Source organism: Lutjanus erythropterus, chromosome 14 (genome assembly GCF_056507025.1).
Source record: "Lutjanus erythropterus isolate fLutEry1 chromosome 14, fLutEry1.hap2, whole genome shotgun sequence".
Taxonomy (NCBI): Eukaryota; Metazoa; Chordata; class Actinopteri; order Lutjaniformes; family Lutjanidae; genus Lutjanus; species Lutjanus erythropterus.
The window spans coordinates 6,450,704-6,472,868 of NC_139330.1; the positions used below are offsets into that span (position 1 = coordinate 6,450,704).

Below are 22,165 nucleotides of genomic sequence, written 5' to 3' on the forward strand. Positions count from 1 at the left end.
CTAAGGAGCCGCTTGAAATCTCTCTCTCTCTCTCTCTCTCTCTCTCTCTCTCTCTCTCTCTCTCTCTCTCTCTCTCCATATATATATAATAATCTTATGATGATGATGTTAAGATAAATACATTTTCACAGTGATTTACATAAAAATGTCTATTTTGATGCGTGCATGTTTAGCCTCAACATGTGTTTGGTGATTAGTCTGAATTATAAATAGTAACAATACCAGTAGCACTGATTTTTAATAGTTTGGTCACGAATAATTATTCTCCCAGACCATGTCTGGCAAAATATGTTTACGAGACAATAATTACTTGTTTAATACTTATTTTGGTCTAAACGGACAACACATTATCTGCTGCAGGAAAGACATGCGAGGACATGACCTGTTAAGTGGATTTCAAGTCATCCTGTTTGAGTGGCTAAAGGATCAGCATTTATAAAAAGCATGAATGGAGAGGAGAATGCTGGGAAGTGTAGTTCGGGTACTAGCTAGCGGATGTGACGGCTGTGTTGTGTAGGTTGTAGCTGGGTGTCGTCTACCGTTTGCTTTGCAGTAGTTGGATGAATCAGTCGACGTTGACAGTCGTTGGGATATGACTGTGCTTTTGTAGTAGAGAGCTAACTTTAGCTAGACGGCTAGCTGCTTGTCAGGTTTTTAGGATTAGCGGAAAGAGAGGAATTCGAGTGCCAGCGCGTTCTCTGGATAAATTCGTGTTTTTCGTTGGCCTTAACATTTTTATACGATGGCGTTGATAATATTAATGTGGTCTGGTAAATGATTCTAACTTAAGCTAGGTGGCTAGCTAGCGTGTCATCAACTTGTGAATCTCATAACTTAGTCACTGTGGGCCATAACAACCTCACGGTTTATCACAGAGGGCAGCTAGCTAGGGAACTGCTAGCCGTTATTTTAGCCAGGTAGCATATCAACGTGCACTGGGAACAAGAACCAAGTTAAACAGTAAAATTAGCTAGCTTATCCAAGCTAGCTAGTTGGGATTTGTAATATGAAAAAGGCACAGTCTGACACATTGGGATTTGTTCCTCAAAAAGACATCGTATACAACAAACTTCTGCCGTACGCGGACAGGCTTGATGAAGAATCAAATGCTATTTTGAGTAAAATCAAAGGAAACTTGTGTCGAGCTGTTCAGCTCAAAGAGATATGGCCCGGTGTGCTGTTTTGGACAAGAAAACTTTCCACGTAAGTGACACTAATCTTTAAAAAACTAACGTTGCACTAACACTTGTTTCTCTCCTGATAATGTTTTCAATCATCGGCCTTTTGTTGTAACCAAACTTTGGCATATTGTTGTAACGTGTTGTGTAACGTGGTGTCTTTGGCTGTTACAAACACTGAAGATATTGTGTTTACCAGGCCAGCAGTTTGTTGTTGTATCTAGAGCTTCAACGATTAATTGACTAACCAATTATTTATTGACTAAATTAAATCAGTTGTTTTGATAATCGATTAAACTGTTTGAGTTCAAATTCTCTGATTTCAGCTTCTTAAATGTTGAATATTTTCATCCTCTCTGACAGTAAACTCAGTATCTATGAGTTGTAGACAGAACAAGACATTTGAGGATGTCACCTTGGACTCTGGGAAACAGTGATCAGCTTTTTTCACCATTTTCTGACATTTTTTTTAGCAATCAATTAACTGAGAAAATAATCAACCAATTAATCGACTATGAATATCGTTAGTTGAAGCCCTGGTTTCAACTGTACACAGTCTGGGTTCAGAGACTCTTTTGTTGGCTTGTTTATGGTGATGAAAGCCTGTGTTGCTTAATAGCCTGGAGTTTTCATGGGTTATTAAATGTTAGCTAACCTAGATTCCTAAGCTTAGAAACAACAAATTGTCCAGTGTATGTGATTACGGATGGTCTCAGTTTCATAATCAAGCAATAGCGTCAGTGTCATATTCTCAACCTGACCCAGGCAGGCCAGCACAACAGTAGGTCATTGTAAATGCTGTTGTGCTCCTGTTCTGCTTTTGACAATGTCTTCTTGAAGCAGCGAGTCAAGTGATAACTCACAAGATACGTCAAAATAGTACTGGCAAAATTTGATTTTATGGGGTTATGAGTTTCCTGTGAAGTTGCTTCGAAGAATTACTATTTCCAGATTTGTGGAGAATATTATGTTCAGTGTTTCACCTGCTTTTCATATCTGTTAACGGTTGCAAGTTTATTGTCCAACAGATAAGATAACTCATTAACACTTTACTTAATACAATAAGTTTCAGCATTGTATTTTTACATTTTCTCCATGTGTCTGTCAGTTATTTAGTAAAGAATATATTGTGCCAGCAAAAATATTGTCCATATGACCGTGGATTACTTAGAGAGCTGTTTCATTTTGTTGTACTTGGTTGCTGGGCTGTCTTTAATCCGTTTCAGTCCCCAATGCTGGCGCACTGCTCTGTCCAAGAGTGAGTCACTGCCGGCTCAGAGAGATGGAAAGTTTACTGTGGGGTTGACCCAGATTCTGTTCTCTGGTATTTTGGCATTTTAACAGTGATACAGACCCTTTGTATCAGTCAATTTAAAAGGGTCCCAACAAAGCTTATCACACTTGACTTGTGTTATTTAAAAAAAAAACTGAGCCCGTATTTAAAATTTGGATTCTGGAGTGTGTTATAACACACTAGAGAGAACATAAGCACCTTATGTCTGTGTTGTTCATGCTGCTCACAGGGGTGATGACCATTCATGCATGTTGAAACTGAAGCAATTATCCCCCAATCTGTGCTTCTCATTTAGGTACATGAGACTGTACGGGCGGAAGTTCAGCAAAGAAGACCATGTGCTGTTCATCAAGTTGCTCTACGAGCTAGTGACGATCCCCAAACTGGAGATCAGCATGATGCAGGGCCTCGCTCGGCTTCTTATCAACCTCCTCAAGTAAGACTGGGCCCCATGTTGGACACATGTTAAGCACTCACTTATATCACACTTTAAATTTTACAGTAAAAGATCATTTTGAGTTGAGCTGCAATGATTAATTCATTAATTGACTATTAAATTATTTGCCAGATATTTTGATAATGGTGTTAAAACAAAACAAGACATTTGAGGATGTCAAACGACAAATCAGTTAATCAAGAAAATAATCAACAGATTACTCAGTAATGGAAATAATGGCTATGCTAATGCTCCTAACTCACCACTGATAATAAATTGTTGATCTTGCAGATTTTTTCCATAGGGTTAGGCAGTGTGGTGAGCGAGGATTAGCATTATTCTCATCTATCCATATGTTTGATTCATCCAACAGGAAAAGGGAACTACTGTCAAGAGAGGACCTTGAATTGAAGTGGAGACCACTGTACGAGCTGCATGACAGGATTCTTTTCTCCAAGACGGAGCATCTGGGCCTCAACTGGTTTCCCAAGTATGCCTCTGTTCTTCAGTGTTGCTGTTCATGTTATTCGTGTTTTTAAAGCGTGCTTAATCATAGAATTTAGGAAATGTCATTGATATCTCTAACTAGGGGGTCACATTCACTACATTTGTTATTTGTTTTGGTGGTTGTGTGGTACAGCAGATCATGTTTAGTGGCCACATTTGGAAATTAAAGTGTTTTCATTTTTACTGACTTCAATTCCACCCTCAGTAGCCATCACGCTCTATGTGTTTACATCTAATATTCTATTTTTTTCCCCTGCAAAGTCCATTTCTCAGATTTTGATGATGTTAAAAGTAATAAATGAAGGAAAATACAATAGAAAACACAATCTCATAGTGGGTATCATTTACTAAAACCCCGGCCTAAGCATACACAGAGATTACTACCTTGGTGGATTGCATAATATTTCCTATTTTATACATTTCATAATTCAGATGTCTTTTATAGTATGGCACAAAGGCCCATCCATTTTAAATATATTAGCTGTCTTCTCATTCAAATTGTAAAGCCCTGTTATAAGTTTCCCAGATCTCTTCATGTTACTTTCATAAATCCTCCGATGATGTCTTAAAACAATAAATTAATTTGGGGTTATAATAATTTGCTAACCAATGTTGAAAAACAAGCTTGTACATTGTTCACTTTGATCATTTTGTGCTTTGAAAACTTTATGTAAAGGAATGTAAATGCAGAACATTGTAGTCCTCATATACACAACCCCAATTCCAAAAAAAGTTGGGGTGTTATGTAAAATGTGGCTCTGAATTTGATGCTTGCAACATGTTCCAAAGACAGTGACATGTTCCCGCTGTGTTACATCACCTTTGCTTTTAACATCCCACAATAGGAGTTTGGACACGGAGGACACTCATTGTTAGATTACTGAAGTGAAATTCCTTTCCATTCTTGCTTTATATACAACTTCAGGTGCTCAACATTGTGCGGTCTCTGTTGTTGTAGTTCATAATGCACCACGCATTTTCAATGGAAGACTGCAGGCAGGTCCATCTAGCACTTGAACTCTTTTACTATGAAGCCAGGCTGTTGGAACACGAGCAGAATGTGTCTGAGCATTGTCTTGCTGAAATAAGCAGGGACATCTCTGAAAAAGACGACGTCTGAATGGCATCATATGTTGCCCCAATACCTGCATATACCTTTCAGCATTAGTAGTGCCTTCACAGATCTGACCCATGATGCCATGGGCACTATCACACCCCCATAACATCACAGATGCTGTCTTTTGAAGTTAGCGCTGGTTACAATCTGGATGGTCCTCCTCCTCTTTAGCCCTGAGGACACAGCATTATTATCTGAGAGCAATCCAAAATGTGGACTCGTCAGACCACAGCACACTTTCCCACTTTTCCTCAGTCCATCTCAGATGAGCTCGGGCCCTAGAGAAGTTGTTTGTTTTTCTGGATATTGTTGATTTTTGTCTTTCTCTTTGCATGGTAGAGTCTTAACTGTGTCTGCTGGTTTTTCAAGTGTTCCCAAGCCCATGCAATATCATTTATACAGTTATGTTTGTTTTAATATACTTTTATATGCAGTGCTGCCTGAGGAGGCATTCAGTGTTGGTTTTCGACCTTGTCCCTTGCATGCAGAGATTTCTCTGGGTTTTCTGAATCTTATGATGATATTATGGATTGTAGATGGTGAAATCTCTAAATTCTGCAGTTTTGTGTTGAGAAACATTATTCTTAAACGTTGGACTATTTGCCCGGTGGTGAACGTCATCCCGTCCTTAATACCAATCATGATGCTGTTAACAATAAACCTGTTTACCTGTGGATCGGTCCAAACAGGTGTTTTTTGAGCATTCCACAACTTTCCCTGTGTTGGTTGCAGTTGTCCCAACTTGGTCGAAATGTGTTGCAGGCATCAAATTCAGAAAGAGTGTAAATACAAAAAACAATGGAGTTTTGAGTTTGAACATCAAATATCTTGCTTTGTCCTGTATTCAACTGAATATAGCTCAAAAAAGATTTGCAAATCATGCACTCTGTTTTTATTTACATTTAACACAATGTCCCAACTTTTTTTGGAGTCAGGGTTGTATTTACATGTGAAGGGGAATATTTCCACAAACCAATTTTGTTATAACTTTGGTTTGAATGTGATCTAATTTTATTTGTGTAATTGGACCAGTTGTTGGAGAACAAAAGGGGGAAGATTTTTTTTTTTCACCACATACCCTTTATAACTGTACTTTTTTCAAGGAACAATGTCCATTATGATCTTTAAACTGATTGGAGAGAAGTTTAAATGCCACTTTACCCTGTGCAAAACCCTTGAAAATTCCCTGTGAAGTTCTTAGCAAGCAGTGCGAGGTGCTCTTTTATGGTGCTATGGCAACATTGTATGTTTATCACAGAAATGCCTTGCTAGCACATCACTTAATGTTACAGCTGATGGAAGCAAGCTGCTTTGGCTGATTACAAGCTCACCTCTTTCAAAACTATACTAATGCACACAAAACATGATACTCTGCATACTTGATAAATTGTATAAGATGATGCATAGTATGTTCATATTTTTTGAGTGATTGGCACTTTTGTCGTGTGCTGAATGTGTTCTTTATGCCTTTGTCTCCTTTCACATTCAGTTCTCCACGGCCTCGTTCATCCTCTAAACTCATAATGCTAAAATTGGTTCAGAGGTGGTAAGGACAATACTTCTCTTTGTGTTTTACTTTGAATTCATCCTTTGAGGCACTTACTTGTTTTTTTTTATACATTGCATGTGAAAACAAAAAGTGGACACCCCTATGCAGCTTGTGACAGGAGAAAAATCAAGACTCAATCAATGTTAACATTTCACTCATATTGGAGACTGTCGCACTGCAGCTAAAGGTTTTTTTTTTTACCCTTCTCCAATCCCCCATATCATCTATAAGAGAGTGATAATAGACTGTGAAGGTTTTTTTAAAATATTTTCTTTTGTAATTTCTGTCAGGTTGTGTTTCTCAGTATTTCATCTTCACTGGATTATGTGGCAGCAGTACAGTAACAAACTGATGTCAAGCATATTAGGAAGTAATATACTTTTATATGATACATTATATAACATTTTTTACTTTCTAAGCTTAGCGGTGGTATTAGTATTTACATGCATTACATCTTTCAACAATTATCTATATTGTAGCCCATGTTTAGGCTAAGTTTTGCTGTTACATATCCCTCCTTGTAGCTTGCTTTAAAGTTAGCTGTACCTCCACTACTACTCAGCAGTTTCAGGAGTCATGGAGGAGCACAAGTTCATGTCACGTTTCTCCCCTCCTGGAATGTGTTGGTGTGAACGTGAGGGTTCACTTCAACTCAGATACAAAGGTCGTGTAGTGTAGTCTGAGGTTCCTTCTCCTGGAATGTCTGAGCGCTCCGTAGCGGGACACTCAGATTGCCTAGTTCTTGTTGTCGTTGGATTTGCAGTGCATGACTTTGACCCTGGTCTGCGGCCTGTGTTTTGTGGGCTTACAGTGCTAAACACAGGGCTAGGAACATGCATTTAGATAGCTGCAGTTTGGCTTGCAGAGTGTCACTCATAATTCAGCTATTGTTAGGGTATTAAATGTGGAGTATGCCAGCTACAAAAAGACTTGAATGATGTGTAGATAAATAACCAGTTGCTGTGTGGAACCGGCAGGGCATTTCCAATAAGGCATGGCTTGAGCTTGCATGCAAGCAGATTGGTGGGATTGTGTGCGGGGGGGGTGGGGGGGGCTCAAAAGCTGTAGTTATATTAGTCCCGAGCTTTCAACACTGTTATGTGACCACAGCCTTGTGTTTGCAGTCTATATGTGAAGATAATTACGTCAGGTGTTTGTGATGTGTAAGACGTTTTCTCAGTAGTTATAAATGCCAAACCACCACATTTAAACAAAGTGTTAAAGCAGAACATTTAGTGGAACTATTACCATAGAAATCTGTATATTGGCACGAGATAAGCCAGGAAGGCCACCCACTAATGGCAGCAATTACTGGGTTTTATTTCAGTGAAGTGATCACAGTCTGTTAATAATGTGTGATTACAGTTTCCTCACTACACACCAGCCCTTAAGGTTTTTTCCTTCACTGTACACCAATCAGGCGTGTAAAGAAGTTTCTGTGTGCATGCAATCAAAGTCAAGTTGCATTTGTGTGAAAATGTTTAACTCTAACAGCATCAGTGTGTCAGAGGTTGTTTAGATATGCTTTGACATTCCCTTTTCACTTTGTTTATTACAGCTCTGTGGAAAGTGTGCTGAAAACACTTGTGAAAAGCTGCAGACCGTAAGTACATCTTGATATCATTTATGTGTCTGTGACTGACTCTTCTTTTCAAAATTTGAGCTTCATTAGTCTGACATTTTACTTTGCTAGTGAAATGACCAGATTTAATAGGGATATATTAAAAAAAATGATGTAACGTTGAGCTGATAAAAAAATCAGTCCCTAAATGTTGGTTAGTGGGTGACAAATCCAAATGTTGCTTCACTAAATTGCTTCATCATTCTTTAGCTTTGCTGTCACCAGCAGGTCCCTGCTTGGATTCACCCTAGCCGTGCGCGTGCAGGTATTTTAGGCAAGCGCTGGGAATCGTCCCTCCATTTGCACTTAGGCAGATAATCCTATTATCTCCTCTAATTCTGTCTTGTGTGAGAGTTTCCTGTTTCTGTGAGAAGGGAGAGTGATTTGTGGTCAGCTGCTGAGACACCGTGGATCAGTGGTAAGGCAGAGGGAAGTAGACGTGGTTGGAAGTAACAGTTTTTTCAAGGCCTGCAGTGGATTTGGAATCGCTGAGGAAGCAACGTGACCTGAAATAACCTGCAGGGTTTACACAAGCGCATAATGGACTATGAAAATCCCCCTGTGGGACTATGAGCCCGGTGGAACCGCAGGATTTACCCTTACAGCTAAAATGTGCCAGGTGTATAACTTTTAATCTCCCATTTGTGGAACATTGCGCTCTAACATTGAAATTTCTGCTGGTTTGTTTCAAGGTTCATACAAGTGCTAGAAATCCTTGAAAATGCTTGAATTTTAATGTAGTGTTCTCAAGGTTTGACAAGTGCTTGGATTTTGGATGAAGTGCTTGTAACTGTAATTGCACTACATACATAATAAATCATTACCTGACTTAATAGACACTTTTTGGACCAAAGTCATGATTACGTCATGGTGCAAAACAAAGGAAAAACTGAAGAGTCGGTCACATATCCAGGCTAAAACATCATCTTTCTCTGTTGTTGGGTGCCAGAATCAAAGTAGCAATGACTCAGAATTGAAGTTGTAAGGTAACCTCTGTTAGTCAAAAAAAACACACTTAATTTAAACTTGACAGACAGACACACACACAAAAAAAACCAAACAAAACTGTCTTGTTTAGTCTTCCCACTGTTCCAGCAATTACTAACTGTGGTTTGCTTAAATTAACTCCTTAATTCACTGTGTTAGATATGAAAATGGTCTGGCTCTACACGCTGTTTTACTCTCACTCTGCCTCCCAGCTCAACAAACTGTCCTTCAGCCAAGTGCAGCATCTTAAGCTGGAGCAGCGCCTGTCACTTGTCCAGACCATCAAAAATTAACAAAGTAAAATGCCAAAATCAGCCCCCTAAAAACAACGGATGATGGACTCAGTCAATCATTTGATGTGTTTGTCCAAGCCTGTGGCAACTGTAGAAAGATGGTCGATCCATTGTGTAAGCGTGTTAATGTGAACTTTTTCAAGTCAACGCTCCTGGAGAGCTAGTTAACAATAACAACTGATTAAATGTGATAAAGAAGTGAAATAATAATTTTGAATATAAATGTATAAAGATGTAATCTACCACAGTTGGAAGGTGCTGGATAAGTTTTAAAGGCCTTGACAAGTGTTTGAGTTTAACTTAAAAAGGCACAGGAAGGGTTCCTGTGCCTTCATATATTTTTCATTCCCCTGTCAATAATGTGAACATAACACAAACATACTTTATGAATACAAACTCAAAATTAAGACTAAATGATTCCTGTATGCTACTGTTTTGAAACTGTCAGCATATGGTCTTGTGAGATATTTGAGTGAAGGTGATCTAAGTTAAGCCTGTTTGACAGTCTTCAATATCTCATGAGTGTGTTCAGGTGTGTGAGAGTGTGATTTATAAATGACCTAAGAGGCTTGTCCATCTTTGTGGTGCTCTCTGAGCTGCTTTGCTGGTTGAGATGCTTCAGGTGTCCATGTATACCTCTGTAGGGATGGCACAAGGTGGAGAGAAAAAATACTGGGACAGTCTGTGATTCTGGAACAATATGTGTCCAGAACAGACAGCACTTGAAAGATGACACAGCATAGCTTACCAGCTGCTGTGTCACACTTGATAACATAATAAACAATGTTTTTAAAGAAGAATTTGACAGTAGACAGTTGTCAGGGCATAAAACCAATGATCTGTCCTTTTAAATATCAAAACTCAAAAAAAAAGTTTAAAATGAATTGAATCCTCTTCTTAAAAAGTCAGATTGAACTGTGGATTTGAAAACTTGTGACACCTCTAATACTTATAAACTGTTGAATGATATCAATAATACTTGCCATTGGCCTGATTATACAAAACAATCTAAATGTTATTGTCTCTCTGTTCAGATACTTTTCAGAGTCTGCTACTCAGGAGATGCTGGATGAGTGGAGACCACTCCTCTGTCCCTTTGATGTCACCATGCAAAGAGCAATCAGCTACTTCGAGCTCTTCCTGCCCACAACTCTGCCTCCAGAGCTGCACCACAAGGGGTTCAAGTAAGAAACTTCTCACCCTCTCCTACGTATGGTGGAGATCCAAATATCGCTCCAGTCTGAGGGCAATTGAGCGAGTTAGCCTTGAGATCTGGTAAAGAATAGCTTGGCTTCTGAAGCGAGGAGAGATGAATGAATGACGAGCGATGCTGAGTCAGCCATATACTGTATGAAGGCGGAGGAACCCGATGCGGACGTCATTACTGCCAGCCATTCAGAGCTAAATAAAATAAGTGCTTCTGTGAATATGTGAGGGGGCGTATCCCATAGTGACACATTGAAAGGAGTGCTAGAAGACACAGTTCCATTTTTATATGTATTCCTAACCAGTAAGATTTAAAAACACACACTGATCCCTGTTAGTGATTCACAATATATTTACTGCTTGTTAAAGATGAATACAACACATTTTTGTATCAGTATATATAGTATATATACATATTGCCTTGCTTTCCATCCCTCCCACATCATCACACTGTGGTGTAGAGATGTGTTGAGTTATTTCTTAGGCTCTTTAATACTGGCGCAGCATCGCTTAAATGTCACTGCCTACCTAATGCCTTAACAATGTTGCAGAGTGCTGACCAGACGCATCCCTTTATGGCTAGTGGAACAAACCAAGTAATCACTCTTGAGAGGTTTCCAGGATCATGACAGTGACTTCAGAGTGCCTTTCAGATCTCAGCCCAACACAGTTCCTTTACAATGAGCAGCAGTTGAGAGCAGTTGAGAACAGAGCCAGCGCTGTGGAATGGTTTGGAGTTCACAAATGGTACATCTCGCATGCGAGGGTTCACCGTTATTTATTTATTTTTTTTTCTTTCACTTGCCCGGTCAGGCAGGTGGCTCAGAAGTCGACTTGCCCAAAGTCCATTTTAATTGCCCCTATGTGTATGCCAACCCATAGACATAAATCACATTTCAGCATGTTGATCTGATCTGCTGTGCACTGATGAAAGAAACTCTAAACCAGCTTAAACTATTAAGTAATTGTAAATAATTAATGGTAAGTTAACCAATTGAATAATTTGAATCAATGAATGAAGGTCATTTATTAACATTGCACAATAAAAAAAATAAATTAGAGCTGTAGTCCCTTCATTCTACACAGAAAGTACAACATACAGATAATGAATATGTGCAGTTATTTACATTGCATCCTGTCAGCTCGGAGTAAGATTCACATGTCAAGTACAAACAGCTTAATCCACACTGTTGTGGAACAGGTCTCTGTAATGTGGGTTCAACAGGCTCTGCGACGGTTTCTCGTACCTTGTCTTGCCTGGGTCCCATTTTTGTCCCATTCCTGACCAGACTGAGCAGCCTTAAATCTTAGCTGTGATTTGATATGATATTACAGTATGATGTCTATATTTCCTCTATAATCAACACCAAACTACAAAGGTCTTCACTGGAAACTTCTTGTACATTTTCAGGAAATTATTCTTATTCTTATAATTATGGACACATAAAACAAAGTGTTACCCTAACTTGTTATTTTGCAAATGTATCTATAAAATGAGTCAGTGAAGATTGTAAATGATAAAGGACATGAGTCTTGCCGATCCTACTCTTCCCGAATCCTAAATTTCCCTTGACACCTGTATGTTAAATATCACGTATGTATGTACTCTGTAGGCTTGTCTTCTGCTTGTGTAACCATTTGTTTGTCTCACAGGTTGTGGTTCGACGAGTTGATCAATTTATGGGTGTCTGTGCAAAATCTTCCAAGCTGGGAAATGGTGAGTGGCTTAATTTGTTAAAATGCCTGGATGTACAATGGTCAGTATTTCTGTCTTCCCAGTGTAACATGTTGTCCTACGTTTTTGTAGCATCTGGTCAATCTTTTTGCTCGCTTGGCCAATGACAACATTGGCTACATCGACTGGGACCCTTACATCCCTAAGGTTTGTTGTCTTTTTATTCTTTCTACCATGCATTACAGTAGTTAGTACTGGTTTGTTTTGAGACTTGAGGCACATGTCCCCCTGTGTGTGGGTCATGGTGTGTATTTCATAGTCACTGCTGCTTGTCAGAGAAACAAAATATCAAGTTTCCTTGTTGATCTCGGTTTAACTGACGGAAAGTGACTTGCATCATGTTTGTGTTTTAACTGAGTGACTGTTTGGACCCAAGCTTTTTGACAACAACAGCATGTGCTACTGATAAAAATAAACACACACTCCTGACCTGTTAAACCTGATTGAATGTCATGGGATTTTGGTCATCAAAATAATCACACATGGAATATGAAACTTGGAATTGTTCTAATTTTCACATTTCAGATTTTCACCAGAGTTTTGAGGAGTCTAAATCTCCCTGTGGGGACCAGTCAGATGATGGTACCACGATATGTCACCAATGCCTACGACATCAGCCATGTGGTGCTTTGGATCTCTTCTCTCCTGGTTAGTTCATTCGTCAGATATTATGTGTAAATAATTGCAGCAACAATTGGTATAAGAATTATTCTTACAGTGACACTCAATTTCAGGGAGGACCCAGCAAGCAAGCTCAAGCACAGCTCAGTGGCCTTTTCAACAGTATTGCATCCTTCTTCCACCCCTCAAACCATGGCCGCTGGTTGGTGAGTCATTTCTTACTTCTTTTGGATGATTGTGGAACTCAAGAAACCATAAAGAATGTGAACTACGCCATTACACTGTCTGTTAGAAATTCAGCAGCAGCTCTACATAATAACTACATGATTATCATGGCCTAAAGAATTCACAATAACATGATGACTAATGACTAAATAAGTGACAAAGTTAAAGGTTGAAGAAAAGAAAATATTCTAAATGATTATTTATTATGTGTTAGTTTAACACTCCAAAGCAGAGCTACTCTGCTTTATCAGAACTGTGTAGGTGTGGCTGGATCAGATTTGATTTCAAGTGGCAGCAACATAAGCAAACAACTCCACAACTGTCATTAAAATTTTATTCAAATGTAGCTCAACTATGAATAGTGCAGGGAAATACAAGAGATCATGTTTTTCAAAACTGAGGCCCACTCACTTCAAACTTTCTAAGTACAAACCCCAATTCCAAAAAAGTTGCAAAAATGTAAATAAAAATAGAATGCAATGATTTGCAAAACTTCAATATAATTCAGTTGAACACAGTACAAAGATAAGATATTTAATGTTCAAACTGATTAACTTTATTGTTTTTTAAATATAAAGTCATTCTGAATTTGATGCCTGCAACATGTTCCAAAAAAGTTGGGACAGGAGCCTGTTCCCACTGTGATACATCACCTTTTATTGTAACAACACTCAGGGGTTTCTGTTGCCATATTTTGTACTTAATAATGCACGACACATTTTAAATGGGAGACGGGTCTGGACTGCAGGCAGGTCAATATGGTACCTGATCTCTCTTAATGCGAAGCCACACTGTTGTAACACATGCAGAATGTGTCTTGACATTGTCTTACTGAAATAAGCAGGTACATCTCTGAAAAAGACGATGTCTGGATGGCAGCATATGTTGCCCCAACACCCGTGTGTACCTTTCAGCTTTAATGGTGCCTTCACAGATGTGCAGGTTACCCATGATGCCATGGGACACACCCCGATACCATCTGGATGGCCCTTTCCCCCTTTAGTCCAGAATACATCCATGATTTCTAAAAACAATCAGAAATATGAACTCGTCAGATCACAGAAGACTTTTCCACTTTGCGTCAGTCCATCCCAGAGAAGTCTGCAATGTCTGGATGTAATTTATATATGACCTTTGCTTCACATGGGGTCTTAAGATGCATTTGTAGATGCAGTGACAAACTGTGTTTACTGACAACGGTTTTCCAAAGTGTTCCTTAATTGTCATTTTTTAACCTTGCCCCTTATGTGCAGAGATTTCTTGGAGAGGATGAAATTCCTACATTTTTTGCAGTTTTGTGTTGAGAATTGTTGTACTTGAACTGTTGGACTGTTCCCCTTTAATACCCAGTCATGATCCTATCACCTGATTACCTGTGCAGTGTTCCATGCAGGTGTTTTTTAAGCATTCCACAACTTCCCCAGACTTTTATTGCTCCTATACCAAACTTTTTTAAAAAGTTGATGCAGGCATCAAATTTGGAATGAGTGCATATTTACAAAAAAACAGTAAAGTTTATTAGTTTGAACATTAAATATCTTGTCATTGTAGTGTATTCAACTGAATACAAGAATGGGCAAATCATTGCATTCTGTATTTATTTATGTTTTTCACATTTTTTTGGAATTAATTCAAAATTTTCACAAATATTGTCATCATTTAAAGTGATGTCATTATATTAACACTTGAGTTCACGTCTTAGCGAGAATGTGTGAGAAACATGAGAATTATTATAAACTAATTGCATGCTCCCAGTGAGTTTAGAGGCATCACTCATCCAGCTTGTTCCAGTTATATTTCCGGCACCGTGTTAACACAGCATACCATGGCACACGGCAGCAGTCTTTACAGTGACAGAGGGCGCAGTCACGCGTCGTCAGTTTTTCTAGGAAGCTTCTTGAATCTCGCGGGTGGTCAGGGTTTACGTCAGTTTTGACTTCAGAAATGACTAGAGGACATGTGAGTGAGACGGTTGCAATGCTATTAAAGGTCACTGGGCGCCGGGCCACATGCCTTTCTGTTTTGAGGGTCCTCCTCTACTAGCCTTGAAGCATGGCAGGCAGCAACGTGTCCTCAATACACAATCCCTCATTTTTGGCAGGGGTAACAAGTTTGTGTGTATTCTAGGCTGTTGCTTGGATACACATGAGATGTTCATCCACTCAGCTGTAGTTTTGTTACATGTAAACACTGTTTTGCAATCAACTAAGAGTAAAATGTACTACTGAGGTGAGGACATGATTTATCCTGGGTAAACAAGAACTTTTACCTCTTTTCAGAGAGTCAGCCCAGCCACTCACTGGACGAGAAGCAGAAATTATAAACGTCATGTCACTAGTGTTGTCACAATACCAAAATTTTGACTTTGATACCAGTAACAAGTTTTGTGTCGGTACTTGAAATTAAAACAATACTGGCTCGATACTCGATACCTAACAGATCAGTAGCAGAACGTTCACAAGGGACATTAAACCTAGACATACAGCAAACGTGTTGCAAAATCATGAGACCAACAGTTTGTACAAAATATATTTACAATGAAATTTGAACTGTTTTATTTTAAATTAATATATTTGACAGCAAATTCCTAATCTATTGTCATATTTATTGAATCAAATGTTAATAAATTTTGTATATACACATGTATGTTTTATTCTGTGAATAGTTCTGAAACTACAAACCATGATTTCACCAACACCATCGGGCCATTTCTACGAAGACCTTACTCCAGCAACACAATCACATTTTCTTTTTTTATTCAGGTATAATGTTTTTAAATTTACATTGTGAGTGTGTAATTTCTGCTGGATGCTGGCTGCTGGCTGACACTATAGAGCCACTTGGTTCACAAGTGACCTATGCTCTGTAACTATTAAATGTTCTAAAAAGCACCAAAACAAAACCCCAAATAACTCAATGTAATCTGCAACAGTGAGCTGAAAATATTCAACTTGAGCAAAAAAAAAAAATGTGCAAGGATTGCAGGGCTTTGCCAAATGTCTGAGAAAGACCTGGCGGACAAAGCCACTGCTCAGTGAAAGACAGCTGCTGAGCCCTGGGGAACTCTGGAGCAGAGAGCCAGTGTTGGAGCTGGAGCTTCTCGAGGAGTAAACACCACGAGTCGCATTGGATTCTGTTCTCATCTGATGTACTTTGTACTTTGTAAACGTACAGATGTACAGAGAAGAGACGGTGAAAATGAGACTGTAGGGAAATAACAGAAAGAATCAGAGTATTCAGTTCACCCTTGGAAGCTGCACAAGGCAAAAATTCACCTCACTTTTTTCACCAACACCAAGTATCGAACATTGAGAATTTCTAATACTGAACTATTTTTAATAAAAGTATAAAAAATGTACCTAAATTAGAGTATATTGCATATCAGGTGTTATTCTGTACCCCATGGAACTTGATTCGTGAAACTCAAGTGATTATGACTGTGTTAAAGTGATCCCATAATTTTCACATGCGTACCAGTAGACAAAGCTGTGTTCACAGTGTATTGGTTTGTCTTTGTATGTCTGTTATGTCATCTGTGTCTCCAGATGCTCCAGACGATACCCTCTACCTCTTCATTTGTCCAGACTACATGGAGGTACACTGTCCACCTGTGTGTCACCCCTTTGTCATGTATCTGTCTCTCTGTCCCTCTGTCCTCATTTCCAGATGAAGCTCATGAAGCTGCTCCAGCGTCTCCCGGCCAGCGTGGTGCGGCGGCTGCACCGAGAACGCTACAGAAAGCCCACGTGGCTGACACCAATACCAGACAGCCACAAGCTCACGGAGGAGGACATCACGGCCTTTGTGGAGAGCATGATGCAGCCAGTCCTGCTGGCCATGTTCAGTAAGACGGGCAGTCTGGACGCAGCCCAGGCCTTGCAAAACCTCGCCCTGATGAGGCCTGAGTTGGTCATTCCCCCTGTGCTGGAGAAGTAAGTTTATACTGAACAAGAGAATCTCACAGATAAATCTTTGATCCAGGTTCTGCTTCTTAGGAATCTGCAGCACTGTTGCTAGTTTTCCACTTTAGATAAGAGACAAGGCCGCATTTTGAAATGAACACAAAGGGCTAATTGTTCTCTGTCTCCACCAAAGAACGTACCCTGCTCTGGAAACTCTAACAGAGCCCCACCAGCTGACAGCCACTCTGAGCTGCATGATTGGTGTGGCACGGAGCCTAGTGTCAGGTGGGCAGCGCTTTCCTGAGGGGCCCACTCACATGCTGCCCCTGCTCATGAGGGCTCTGCCAGGCGTCGACCCAAATGACTTCAGCAAGTGCATGGTGCGCTCCAGTATTATTCTTGTTTATCTTCTTACTGCACTCTCACTGTAGGCTTGGCGGCTTTGTGTTTGTTAAACTTCTCATATAAACATTATTCCTCTCCCTACAGATCACATTCCAGTTCATTGCTACGTTTGTGACTCTTGTGCCTTTGGTGGACTGTTCGTCTGCCCTACATGAAAGAACTGACTTGACGGAGGTGAATCACCGTTATTTTTCACCCCCTTGTCATAATGAAATGCAAGGTATTAAATGATCCATGTGTGCAGCTTTTTCATGTCTTTTCTACGACTTCCAGGTGGAAAGAGAGATGTGCTCAGCCTCAGCGGAGTTTGAAGACTTTGTGCTCCAGTTCATGGACAGGTACATGGAGTTTTGACAAGACATTCATCAGTAATGCAGCTGTGATGGCAGTGACTTTACTGCATTCCTTTGGTCAACCAAATTTAAGGGATAGTTTGGATTGTTTGAAGTGGGCTTGTGTAAAGCACTTATCCATAGTCAGTATATCAGCAGCAGCAGGAGTCCCATTGTAGGAAGATAAGCAATGTACTTCTGTCGACAGGGTTAGCAGCAAAAATTTTAGGCACACAACTAAAGGGCCACCAGAAAAAAACAAAACAATTAGTTGAAGTGTATGCTGTATTTAGAATATTTTAAGTGCTTTACCTTGTGATAGACAGCCTTTTCCAACAGGAAACTGCTTGTATGTAAGCCAAACATTGCTCTGTCGTTGCTCTTTCTTTTGAAATTATTTTAAAAATAACATACACTTAAACTGATATTGATTTGTTTGGGTGGGTTTTATTTGCAGTTGTTTATAATAGTTAAACATGCTGGTGAAACTTTTTAGTGCCCTGCTATAATACAGGACAATAATATTTGTTGTTAAACTGTAAAATATCCTGCCATCCAGGTGTTAACCACTTTTGATGGATTGTTGCTAAAATGTGTTTAATTATATATTCTATATTCGGTATATTATATTCTTCATAAATAATATATTGATATTGGAATTTCTTGACTCCCTAATGTCAGTTTTGGCATCAGCCAAAGAAGTATTTTCCCTCTTTGGTATTTGAGTGAAATAACATTTTAACTGAAGTGTTTTTTCTTATCTGCACAGATGCTTTGCCCTGATAGACAGCAGCACTTTGGAGCAAACACGAGAGGAAACAGAAACAGAGAAAATGACTCATTTGGAGAGTCTGGTAGAGCTTGGCTTGTCTTCCACCTTTAGCACCATCCTCACACAGTGCTCATTGGATATCTTCAAGGTTAAGACTTCATGCACTTGTCTGATTTCTCATTTTGCATTTGTATGTACTGCACATGCATATGAACAAATGTGTGATATTGTTTTAACAGGTGGCTCTGGAAAAAGTGTTCAACTTTGCAACCACCAACATCTTTGAGACACGAGTCTCTGGGAGAATGGTGGCTGACATGTGCAGAGCTGCTGCCAAGGTTAGTCTTGGCCACTCAAACTCTTCCGGTGAGCTCACAGTATCAAACCTCTTGTAGCCTATTAATTTACTATCTTCCTCCTTGTTGTGCTTCTGTTTCCAGTGTCACCCTGCAGAGTCACTCAAGATGTTTGTGCCACACTGCTGTAATGCCATAAACCAAATTGCTGTCAGTAAGTGCTCGCCACACATGGATAAGCATTCCATAAGAGGAGGTTTTAAAATGCATGACTCCTGTTTTGTTCCATGACTCTTTGTCATTTGACTGACACTTTTTTTTTCTTTTTTACAGATGAGGAAGTGTTGAATGAGGAGGAGCTTGACAAGGAGTTGTTGTGGAATCTCCAGCTACTGTCTGAGGTGATTTAGACCACTCACAATTTATTTACAAATTGGTATTTACTTTTTATTTTGCACAATTTAGGAAATGCACAAAAATGGCAAGGATAACAAATAAATATACACAACTTTCCTATGAATATGATGGAAGAGTGGCATTAAAGTGTACCAGAGGCCACGAAATCTGGACTTTTATGGCCCATGTTTTTCTGTGGGGAGGATGCCTCCTACATGGTTACTGAAGTTATCGCAAAAGTTGATGTCTTTTCTGCATATGGAAACCACCTTTATGGCTAGGTTGATCATTGTTTCCATGGGCACTGTGAAAATGAAATTATTATATATATATATAATATTTATGCAATATGTTAAGAGAAAATAATGAGTATAGGTAGCAACGCTTCGGTTATGTCCTCCTTGGGCACAAATATTTGTGGAAACTTCAACTTTCTCTGTAGGACACAATGGCTACAGTGTGTAAATGCAAGTTCTCAAAGGACTCACTTGCCTCGTTTATTAAGGATTTGAAATAGGAAAGGAAGCTAGATGTCAAATGTGTTCTCAAAAATATAAAGAAGAATCTGAAAAATATGTAATTTTGAAATGGAAAATGATTAGTACCTGAGTAAAAGCAGTTTTTAAGTGGCGTTTGTAACATTTTACAGAAGAACAGTTTTTTGCCAGGTGGGAAAAAGTGTTCCATAATTTGGTGCCCCTAAGTCTTATCGAAAAAATTGACCTCTGCAAGTGAGACATTTTGTATTTTCCCTTCCTTGTCATGTGCACCTCAGGTGACTCGGGTGGACGGTGACAAGATCCTGCCCTATCGTTCGGACCTGGTCCAGATTCTGCAGTTGACTCTCCACCTCAAGTGCAAGCAGGGCTACACTCTGTCTTGCAACCTGCTGCACCACATCCTTCGCTCCACCGCCCTCATCTACCCCACGGAGTACTGCAGTGTCCCAGGGGGCTTCCATCAACCCATCAGTGACTACTTACCCATCAAGGTAATAATATTGAGTTCAGAAGTTTAATCAGCTGATCCATATAAAATTTTCTTTAAAAATCCAAAAATATATGTTTTTCTTCTTACCTTACCTTAGCAATTTATTGGATTTTTCTTTTATGTGAGTTGCAGAGTTTAGGGATATCAGCTAAAGCAGGGTTTAAAGTAGTACAAAAAAGTATTGGATTTAAAAGTCTAAAATTAAGGCCTTTAAAAGTATTGAATTTTGTTAACAATGGTCTTAATTTTTTTCTTTTTCGTAGGATTATATAAATACCATAATGTCATAATTAACTGTCAAATGCACAAGTGCAGTTGATTATCATGCTGCAGCCTTACCCCTACTGTGTGTCGGAGCTGCTCCTCCACACACACAGACACAATCCCACACACACAGAGCAAGTCAGTGAACAGCAGAGACAGTAAAGTGAACCTAAGTTGAAGATTAGCTGACAGCTACGCTCATTACAGTAAGTAAGTGACATAAAACTTGGCAAGTAAAAAGCCAGTACTATAATGTGTCTGTCTGTTTGGCTCGGCTAACATCCGATTGCCACAAACCAGCTAAGTGAAAGCTGTTTGAATGTCATCTGACTGTTTACTCTAGTTTCAAATCTCAAATATTTCCAGTGAGATATTACTGAGTTTATAGAGTCTTTGCTGTTCACTGTTTACCTGGAGAAACATTTAGTTATATTGAAATATTCAATTCTAATCCTGCTCTGAATTTATTCCTTTTTACAATAAAATTCTTCAGAAAGCAGTTATGTAGTAATGAAAAATAACCTTAAAAAGTGCTGTTTTTAAAGTAGCAGCAGAATCCAAAATACGAGTGCATTAAGCCTATTCCAGGCAATATGACTGTGAGGATTATAATGATTTACTAAATTCAAGCACTTGGTACTGGTAGTAAAAAAGGTCTTAAAAAGTCTTCAGTTTAGCTCAGAGAACCATGGAGATACACTGGGAACATCCATCCAGATTGTTTTGGTGTGAGATGCCGTGTTTTTGAGATATCATCCGTGGAGATGCCTACTTTCTCTTGAATACTATGGAACTCGATGGTACTAAATAGAAATGCTTCCTACAGTGGAAAATAATTCCTACTTGAAACTTCAGAGACATTGCTTTTGAGTTTTTCCAAATGTATTTTTGGCACTTTAAGCACCACAAGCTGACTGCCATCTGCTTCCATTATACTGGAGGGACGGCAGATATCTGTACAGCTGATGCATTAAAATCTTGACAACTCACACCAAAACAATCTAGATGGATAAATTGCACCACTGATAGGAGAAAAAAATGTTTTTTTCATTTTAGAGTGACCCATTCCTTTAATGTGTAACCAGCAGTATGTCTGTCCCACATAATTTATCTGTATTGCATGAAACACTAGCAATCACAGACATTTGTCATTAAACCAGGTAATCCAGACAGCTCCCTGTGGCGCGCTCTGTGACCTGGTTTGATTAATGATCTGCTTTCCTCTCTGTAGACTGTTTGTCAGTGAAGACAGACTTTACTTTGATCCCATTAAGTCTCTTCTGTTGTAGAAGCATGGTTACTAGATCACTTGGCTGGATTACTGTCTCCTGTACTGCAGGGCAGATCAGATGTTTCACCGGTGGTTACCACAATGCATCAACCAGATTCACATATTGATATCTTTTTAATGCAGTGATACAGCTCATACCCTTTACTTTGCAAATTAAACACACAAACAGTAGTGTCAATAGAGCTAGTTTTGTAAATCATGACTTTATTTAGTGACTTTTGGCTGTATATTTGTTTATTTATTGAAATACAGCTTTGCCTATCTCTGTCCATCTCAGTGTGCTTGAAACTGGCAATTCTATCAGAGACAAAAAAGTGCTGCCCCCAACTGGCAAGTCTCTGTGTTGAGATAAAAGTTGCATTGGCAGATATTCAGTTCCTATCAACTATATTCTCACATATTAATTTAATCCAAACCAGATCAGAAAATACCAAATTCCATTTGCTTTTACTTCTGATGACACATTTATATTTGATATCCAAGCCACAAAAAAACCAAAATTTGTTCATTTTTATTAGAAGGTGAATAAAAAACACAAGTAGCATATAAACAGTATAAGGTTTGCTTGATGTGTTTATGCCATGCAGGACTGGGGTCGGCCTGGAGACCTTTGGAATCTGGATATCCGGTGGCATGTGCCCAGTGTTGAGGAGACGTCCTTTGCTTTTTATTTACTGGACCTGATCCTCCAGCCGGAACTTCAGCGCCTTCAGAGATTTGCACAGGGAGAACAGGACATGAGCAGGTG

The 22,165-nt window shown here is 39.2% G+C and overlaps 1 protein-coding gene across 4 annotated transcripts in view; it reads left to right on the forward strand.

The window, feature by feature from the left end:
* Positions 1-540: 540 nt before the first annotated feature.
* psme4a (proteasome activator subunit 4a) overlaps positions 541-22,165 on the forward strand; it is a 36,993-nt gene continuing 15,368 nt past the window's right edge. Inside the window, exons 1-20 of one of the 4 annotated variants that reach the window (XM_084736627.1) lie at positions 541-1,203; positions 2,768-2,908; positions 3,282-3,398; positions 6,022-6,078; positions 7,640-7,684; positions 10,017-10,166; positions 11,842-11,905; positions 11,996-12,070; positions 12,449-12,571; positions 12,658-12,750; positions 16,436-16,701; positions 16,865-17,051; positions 17,161-17,250; positions 17,350-17,414; positions 18,178-18,328; positions 18,420-18,518; positions 18,621-18,690; positions 18,810-18,877; positions 19,648-19,863; positions 22,005-22,162. In XM_084736627.1, coding sequence (XP_084592753.1) covers positions 1,007-1,203; positions 2,768-2,908; positions 3,282-3,398; positions 6,022-6,078; positions 7,640-7,684; positions 10,017-10,166; positions 11,842-11,905; positions 11,996-12,070; positions 12,449-12,571; positions 12,658-12,750; positions 16,436-16,701; positions 16,865-17,051; positions 17,161-17,250; positions 17,350-17,414; positions 18,178-18,328; positions 18,420-18,518; positions 18,621-18,690; positions 18,810-18,877; positions 19,648-19,863; positions 22,005-22,162 — 2,432 coding nt within the window. In that variant the 5' untranslated portion in view covers positions 541-1,006. Of the gene's footprint in view, positions 1,204-2,767; positions 2,909-3,281; positions 3,399-6,021; positions 6,079-7,639; positions 7,685-8,153; positions 8,322-10,016; positions 10,167-11,841; positions 11,906-11,995; positions 12,071-12,448; positions 12,572-12,657; positions 12,751-16,314; positions 16,702-16,864; positions 17,052-17,160; positions 17,251-17,349; positions 17,415-18,177; positions 18,329-18,419; positions 18,519-18,620; positions 18,691-18,809; positions 18,878-19,647; positions 19,864-22,004; positions 22,163-22,165 lie in introns of those variants that run through there. The other 3 variants (XM_084736628.1, XM_084736629.1, XM_084736630.1) reach the window with 3 other exon arrangements.